At 41.0% G+C, this 7,213-nt stretch overlaps 1 protein-coding gene across 3 annotated transcripts; it reads left to right on the forward strand.

The window, feature by feature from the left end:
• The first annotated feature begins 596 nt into the window (after positions 1 to 596).
• LOC125188251 lies at positions 597 to 6,857 on the forward strand. Of its 3 annotated transcripts, none has more exons than XM_048085020.1 (4): positions 597 to 718; positions 1,482 to 1,778; positions 2,323 to 3,484; positions 3,757 to 6,857. In XM_048085020.1, the coding sequence occupies exons 2-4, from the start codon at positions 1,639 to 1,641 to the stop codon at positions 6,562 to 6,564; spliced, it is 4,110 nt and encodes a 1,369-aa protein (XP_047940977.1). In that variant the 5' UTR covers positions 597 to 718; positions 1,482 to 1,638; the 3' UTR covers positions 6,565 to 6,857. The 3 variants fall into 3 exon arrangements, with proteins under 3 accessions (XP_047940977.1, XP_047940976.1, XP_047940978.1); XM_048085019.1 differs by lacking the exon at positions 597 to 718 and adding an exon at positions 740 to 904; XM_048085021.1 differs by lacking the exon at positions 597 to 718 and adding an exon at positions 1,982 to 2,011 and having other exon boundaries at positions 1,672 to 1,778.
• Positions 6,858 to 7,213: the final 356 nt, after the last annotated feature.

Below are 7,213 nucleotides of genomic sequence, written 5' to 3' on the forward strand. Positions count from 1 at the left end.
CCGGCGGCGGGCGGGGGCGGGGAGGTATGCCCCCGATGCAGGAGGTCATCTCGGCACCCCCACGCGAGTACACCTTATTCTCGCATCAAAAAACGGAGGAACGGATGTACAAGGTCTTCCAAGAGTGGAGGGCCGCAACTGACCCCACGGAGAAGATGTTTCTCTACCCGATGCTCGAGAACATGCGTGTGGATTTGAATGCCTCGAGGGCACTGGTGGGGGGTTCCGACGTGGGCTCAGATACCCCGGGTGGCGGCGGCGACGGCGACGAGGAGTAGAGAGTGGCGGCTCGTGTGTGGAAGCCCTTTTTTTTAAAAAGAATCATGTATTTTTTTTTTTAACCTTTGTACTTTTTTTTTTAATGAAATGAATTAATTTTCCCGTATATGTGTCGTAAATTTAATTTCATAATTTAATCGTAATTTTAATTCTGTAAATGTAGTATTTTTTGAATTATTTTTATTGCGGTTGGCCTATAATGCCTTAAATCTGATGTGACAGTGGTAAAGACTCTGCTGGTCTAGCCTAAAGCCACCGTGGATGATTTTAATAGGAAATGGAGAAAAACCCTGCGTGTAGGGTAGGTATAGACGAAAGAGGACAGCTTTGTTTAGACTATGACTGATCGTTTCTCTCTCTCTTCAATATTTCACCTTTTCTCTCACGCATATTCACAGAGGCTAAGGAGAAGAGAAGAACCTGATGCCCCTTTTGATGTGTGAGTGGGTGGAGCTGCTCCCACTTTTCTCGTCTCTTCTTTTCTCTTCAATATCACAACAACACACTTCTCTTTCTCTCTCTACTCTTTTCTATTACCATCTCTTTCAGTGTTTAAATGCATCCGATTACCTCATTTCCACATCCATTTTTCCTGCCCTCTCAAAGAGTTTCAAAACTAATAAAGGTGTGTACTAAATTTCGTCGAATTTCCTGCTCAATTTTCTTTTCTTGCTCAGGGTTTCCTGATTTTCTTTCTCGGCCTCATCTTAGTTTTTTTTTCCTCTCCTCTTTTCCATTTTTGTGATAAACTATTTTCACTATTTCTGTGATTTTATGATCTATAGTTGAAGTTGATTTTGGGTGTTTCTGTTTAGAAATATTGTCTTCCCTTTTGTGGAAGCAAACTAGTAAATCTGGTCCATCTTCTTCTGTTAATGCTTGTTTTGCTACTGCTGTTCTCTATCAAATTAATTTCATCCGCCATAGAAAATCTTTGAACTTGTCTTCCATCGACAAAAGCTTGACCAAATTTGTCTACTTTGTCTTGGTTTACCCACATAAAATGACGATTGATTAGGGTCTTATCTTTACTTATTCCCCCAAAACTGGGCCTTTTTTCTTGCTCAATCAAGCTCCAACTTCAACTGAGGCATATATGACTCTCCAATTTCTCATCCCCACTACATAAAATGACATCACAAGAATCTATTGTTCCCCTCTGAAAATATTTCTTCAAACTTTTGTGTATGTATTCCTTGCAGGGCTGATGGATTGAGTGGAAAAAGGTGAGATCTTTACACTTTTGGTGAAGTGGGGTTTGTTTAATTCTGCTGTGGTGGGGTATTTAGAGAGAGGAAGAAGAAGAAGTTCTTGTGACTGTTTGGGTAAACAGCACAAGAAGGATACGATTAGCAGCAGATGTTATCCACTGAAATCCCTCCTTCAGATCTCTGTGGCAGTGATGAGAGGGCATCTGATGATAATCAGCACCAGCTAGGGGTAGATCTGTTCAAGCCAGGCCTTGATTACAACAACCCACCTCCCAACTTCTCCATAAGGTAAAAACTTGATTAATCTCTGTTTTAAAATTTTTCCTCTCTCACGGTCATGCTATTTCTTGAGGTTTTTTTGATTGGTCAGATCCAACCAGTATCTAATGATCTGGTTGTGATTGATCCATTTGTGGGCTTCACAGAAACATGTAGATTGTCTTTCTAGTGAATTTTCTAATTTTGTGTTGATTATGTTGTTGTGTTGGCAGGTATTGGCTTTGAGGGCCTTCTCTGTCTATGTAAAGCCTTTTGTTCCCTTGTTGTTAGTCAATTTTGAACACCTCTATTCGGGCAAAACTATATTTTTTGGTCATTTTATGCTGCGGTGATTTGGGATAACAAAAACCTGCTTGGGATATTCATATATCCTTGGCTAGCAATTTGATAAGATGAACTATTTTGTGTTCATCTTATTTTTTTCTAGTGGTGTTTCTGTTTGCAAAGTATAGGCCTTTGTATTCAAGATTGGGGTTTTTGACAATCTCTTCTCTGATGGAAATTGCTGCTAAACTGTGGTTTAAGTGTTGACGACTTGCATTATTTGCTGCAGGGATTATGTATTCAATACAAGGGGCAAAGATATCAAGAATAACTGGCCATTCTCTCAGAAGAATTTGCAGCTTTGTTTGAAGCATGGAGTCAAGGATGTGTTGCCTCCTTTCCATTCTCTCGGTTCTGTGACAAACCCAACTATAGACCAACAACATGCAGTTGATAGTTTAAGGTATTCTGATGTGAAATATCCTCCGTCGTGTGACCATGGTTTTCGCAAAAGGCCAGCTCTGAACATTGAGAACATCGACTCCAGTGAATGTGAAGAGGATAAAGAATTCCCATCAACCACAACTAGCCAATCATGCTCTGATGTAAATTATGTTCCCCCAATCAGAAATAATTGCTCGGGACCAGAAGCTAGATATCTGCGGAGTGAGAAGCCCGGGTTTGCAGTTCGAGAGTCCAAGAAGGCTGAAAGTTCCATTCAAAGCCCAGTTAAAAAGTGCAGATTGGTTGTCAAGTTAAACAATATTTCTGAACCGAGATTAATCGAAGATTCTGCCGTGGTTTCAGAAACAATGGCTTCAAAAGTGTGCCCCGTGTGCAAGACATTTTCGTCGTCTTCTAACACCACTTTGAATGCCCACATAGATCAATGCCTTTCTGGTGAGTCCACGATCAAATGGAAGACAAATTCTAAAGTGATCAAGCATAGAATAAAACCAAGGAAAACAAGAATGATGGTGGACATATATGAAACAGCGCTATGCTGTACACTGGAGGATCTTGATAAAAGAAATGGAACAAACTGGGCTTCAAATAAGGGCCTTCTTCAACCTCAGGATCTGGAGGTGCCCGGTGAGGAGGAGGAGAACAAGAAAACATATTTGCCACTTGAAGTTGAACACCTCAACCAGGAAGGTGCTGTGTATATTGACTCAAGTGGTACTAAACTTCGAATTCTATCAAAGCTCAACAACCCACCTTCAAAGACAAATGTTAATGATTCTGGAGGATGCAAGTTGGCCAAAAGAGATAAAGGAAACCAATTGCTTCTGAGTAAGAAGAAGAAAAAGAAGAAGAGAAAGAAGCATACTGTCCAGAGACTTGACGTTCAGAAGAATTCTGTTGATGGCCAAGGAAGCTGCTCTCCCATTCCTGATCAACTTTGCGACTGCCCTCCACATGGTCCGAAAACTTGCTATCCCAGGACTGAGGTATTGTGTCATGTCTTTATTTGATTTCTGCCATATATATTCCACCAAAAGCTGGCCAAATAGCTACACCTTTACACAAGATATTTCTAAATTTTGTTATAATCTAATATGGATATCTGTCACTTAATATCAGTACCTATCCATCTATATAATTGTAAGTAGATCATAGTTTTGTGGAGTCAAAGTACTTAAGACTTTCATGTAACTGTATGTATCAAATGTTTGATATTTTTGTTATCTCTCGCTTGAAAATTGCCTCATGTTGTTCATAGGTTAGTGATGATCATCCGAAGGTATATTCCTCTGAAGGTCAGAAGGAGGATGATCCTACAAAGTCCCCCATAGCATCTAAACATATGAAGTCCGATGATTTTGGAATGATTAAACAGTGGGTAGGCTCCAAGCGTACTGGTCTAAAAAAGAAGATCAAGATCAATCTTGAACTTGAAAATCAGTGTCCAGATAAAAAAAGTGTTTCGTCGCTTGGTGATAGAGAAAATAGTGCCCCTATATCCTCAATTTCATCCGATGAAAATCATGTGTTACCTCCTCAAGTCCTCAAAAGAAAGGAAAACCTTTGCAGATCTGTTGAAGGATGGACAGAACTACTTTGTTTAAGAAAGGGACCTGGAATTCCCTCAGCCAGATCTGAACAAATAACTGAAAAGAAAAATCATTTGATGTCCTCCAAATTCAATGTTAAGCAGTCGAGAAGAGTCAGCACATCAGTTCATGATCACCTTGTGGATCCTCCAAATCGTGGACAAAATCACACCCCTTCTCGCAGTATTAAGAGAACTGGGATAAGCAGCAGTCCAACTGTGAAAAAGGACAGCTCTTTTCTTGGCCCAAGCGGCTCCCAGTATCGTACTCTTTCTTCTGAAAGCAAGACAGCTACACATCCAAGAAAAATGTCGTTGGGCCGTGCAATGTCATCTGGAGGTAAGAAATTTTCTTCCTTGAAGACAAAGCTGATGTCTGGGCGGAATGCATCTGGTGCAGAACTGAAGAAGAATTTGGGGGGAGATCTTTCATTTTTCAAGAAACCTAGGCTGCATTGCAATTCTCGAACAGGTGATGAGGCAGTAGTCTCACAGCCTATATTTCATGCAGAAAATAATCTGGTGGGTGAGACTGCAACTCTAATGGAGAAGAACTGTGGCGATCCATCAATGAATAGAACTAGGGTTTTAAAACTTCGGAAGAGAATAGGGAGATTTTTGAACACAGGTGAAAGAGACATGACGTCCAAGGGCTCTAAGACATCACACGAGTTTGATAGTCATGATGTTGGGAAAAAAATTGATTCTTTTATCAGTGTCAGTGTTCCATTTGATACATCCAGTGTTTTAGAAGAAGAGGCTGAAATGATAGATGATACTGTTTGTGAGCCAGCTGAAACTGAAAGAGAAGCTTTTGTTTCCTTTAGCAAATCTTTGGATTCGCCTTTCCCTGGACTATCTGGTTCAAATGTTGAATCCGTTGCACAATATTATAGGAAAGCATATGATGGGCATTGCCCAAGTGAGCTAGTATTCCTTGCAGACCAAGAGATGTTTTGTGCAGACAATGTTGGCAAGAACTTGGTTACTCCTGATAGTCGCGAGCTAACGGAAATGGATGGTGATGAAGCACAAGGAAACTACTTTGTTGATGTAGATCCAATTCCCATACCGGGACCACCGGGCTCCTTTTTGCCAAGTCCTGGGCGTATGGGCTCAGAAGAACTATTGGGACATTCGTCGCTGACCACTTGCAGGATACAATCTTCTGATGATGGGCACAAAGTTGTTGATATGGATTCATCGGATTCTCCCATTTCTGCAATGTCAACAGTGTCAAATTCCATTACTGGAAGATCTAGTTCGTTATCCACCACTAACTTATCTGCACAATCCCAGGTCACAGAAGAGAGGAACAATCCTGTAGTAGAAGGTTCTCCACTCGAGCAGATTGACAATGGAGAAAAAGAGCTTAACTTTGTCAAGACGAAGGCCAACTTGATGTTACCTGAAGTGAACAGTGTAGTCCAGAATATCCAGCCATGCTGTTGCTCTAGGAAGGACGCCTCGCTGCATGGTGGTTCTATGGATCATCAAGAGTTGCAAACTGTAAGGCGGCGGACTATGACTCCTCTCTCAGTTCTTGCCCAGGAAAAGGAGATTAAATATGATGCCAAGAATGAAATCCACTGCATCGATGTAAGAGCTGAAACACTCTCTGAGAAGGAGCCGCCTCTACCTGTAATGGGGAAAGATGTGGCAAATTCACCCATAGGTTACACTCATCATCCCGAGACAATGTTCCGAGATTGTGAGTTTCCGAGTCCCTCTACATCAAATCCTGTCCTGAGACTAATGGGGAAAAACTTAACGGTGGTGAATAAAGATGATAATCTGCCTAGCCATTCGAGTATGACGATAGAGCCTCCCGGTGTGAGGTTATGCGTTGAAAATGCCAGAATTAGACAGAATCAGCCCAACTCCTTTCACCACATGTTTTTACCAGGCCCTTCTCCCATGTTTGACAACATACAAGGCGACGTTCCTGCAAACCACTTTGATTTCAAATCATCTGATCCTTTCAAGATTCCTACTAACTATAGGTCGTCTTGTCATCCGTCAACAGCCATGCATCCGACCATAAACACCCATGAATATGGCCGTGGGTTCAGTTTGGTCAGACCAGAAACATGTGATATTGAGAAAGTCAGTACACAGAAGGCAGATTCTTGTGTTGGCAGACGCAAGGAAATAATCATCATAGATGACGATGACTCACCTGAAAGCGAAGGGGTCGAAGCAGCACATTGGCCGTTAAACATGGAGCCAACGTTGTTTCCTACTGAGTCGAGGCATGTGAACCCTTTCCCCAGCCAGATGAGGGTGAATCATCATTCCTTCAATGGATCTCCAATGGTTGCCACCGTGGTTCCACCTTCCAAGGGAATCGATGGAAATATAGGTAAACGGAATTGTACAACAGAAGGCTCAAGCGTGCCGCATTCAAACTCTTCAGCTGCCCCGTTGCCCTCATTGGCGCACTCTCGGTCCTTGTATTACTCCCATGGATTCTTGTGACCGCATTTTGCAGCATATCGTGCGTGCAACCTCGAGTCATTTCGTATTTAAAAGTGACAAAATATAGTCTGATGAAGACAGATGAGTTTTGATCTGGAAAATCACGCCTTGTAATGTATAGTGTATACTAGCACAGGAAAAGTGTTGCTTGTTTGAAAGTACTATTCTGGGGCTGATTGAAAGCTCTGGAGAATCATAGCATATGTAGAGGAATGGAATTGTCTTTGAATAATGAGTTGTTACATTACGATAACTCCTTTTTTTGGCATGAAGTTGAATTTCACCGTCCAATACTTGTTTGCTTGTACTCTCTCCGTTCTTTTATATAATTGAGGTGGAACTTTTCAGCATAGAGTTAAAGAAAGGGTTGTTTAGTGTGTTAGGTTGATAGATAAACAAGATAGAGAAAATTAGAGATGATAGAGTTGAAAGTGAATAAAGTATAGAGAATAAAGTAAGAGAGGGAGAAAGGGTGTTAATTATTATTACTACATGAAAATGGAACTTTTTAAAATGAAAAAATGACTTAATTATGAGGAAATGGAGGGATTAGAATATAGGATTGAGGGGTGAAAATGTAAATTAAACCAATAGATGCATGCAAAAATATGTGGATACGTAAGCATACGCCTATTATTTCATGTAAAAA

This window comes from Salvia hispanica, chromosome 5 (assembly GCF_023119035.1).
Source record: "Salvia hispanica cultivar TCC Black 2014 chromosome 5, UniMelb_Shisp_WGS_1.0, whole genome shotgun sequence".
In the NCBI taxonomy this organism is placed as follows: Eukaryota; Viridiplantae; Streptophyta; class Magnoliopsida; order Lamiales; family Lamiaceae; genus Salvia; species Salvia hispanica.

Bases quoted from the DNA above. Each gene is read 5' to 3' on its own strand.
- LOC125188251 (XM_048085020.1), top strand. From the start codon at position 1,639: ATGTTATCCACTGAAATCCCTCCTTCAGATCTCTGTGGCAGTGATGAG. The intron at 1,779-2,322 runs GTAAAAACTTGA...TATTTGCTGCAG, and splicing joins CCTCCCAACTTCTCCATAAG to GGATTATGTATTCAATACAA. The intron at 3,485-3,756 runs GTATTGTGTCAT...TGTTGTTCATAG, and splicing joins CTTGCTATCCCAGGACTGAG to GTTAGTGATGATCATCCGAA.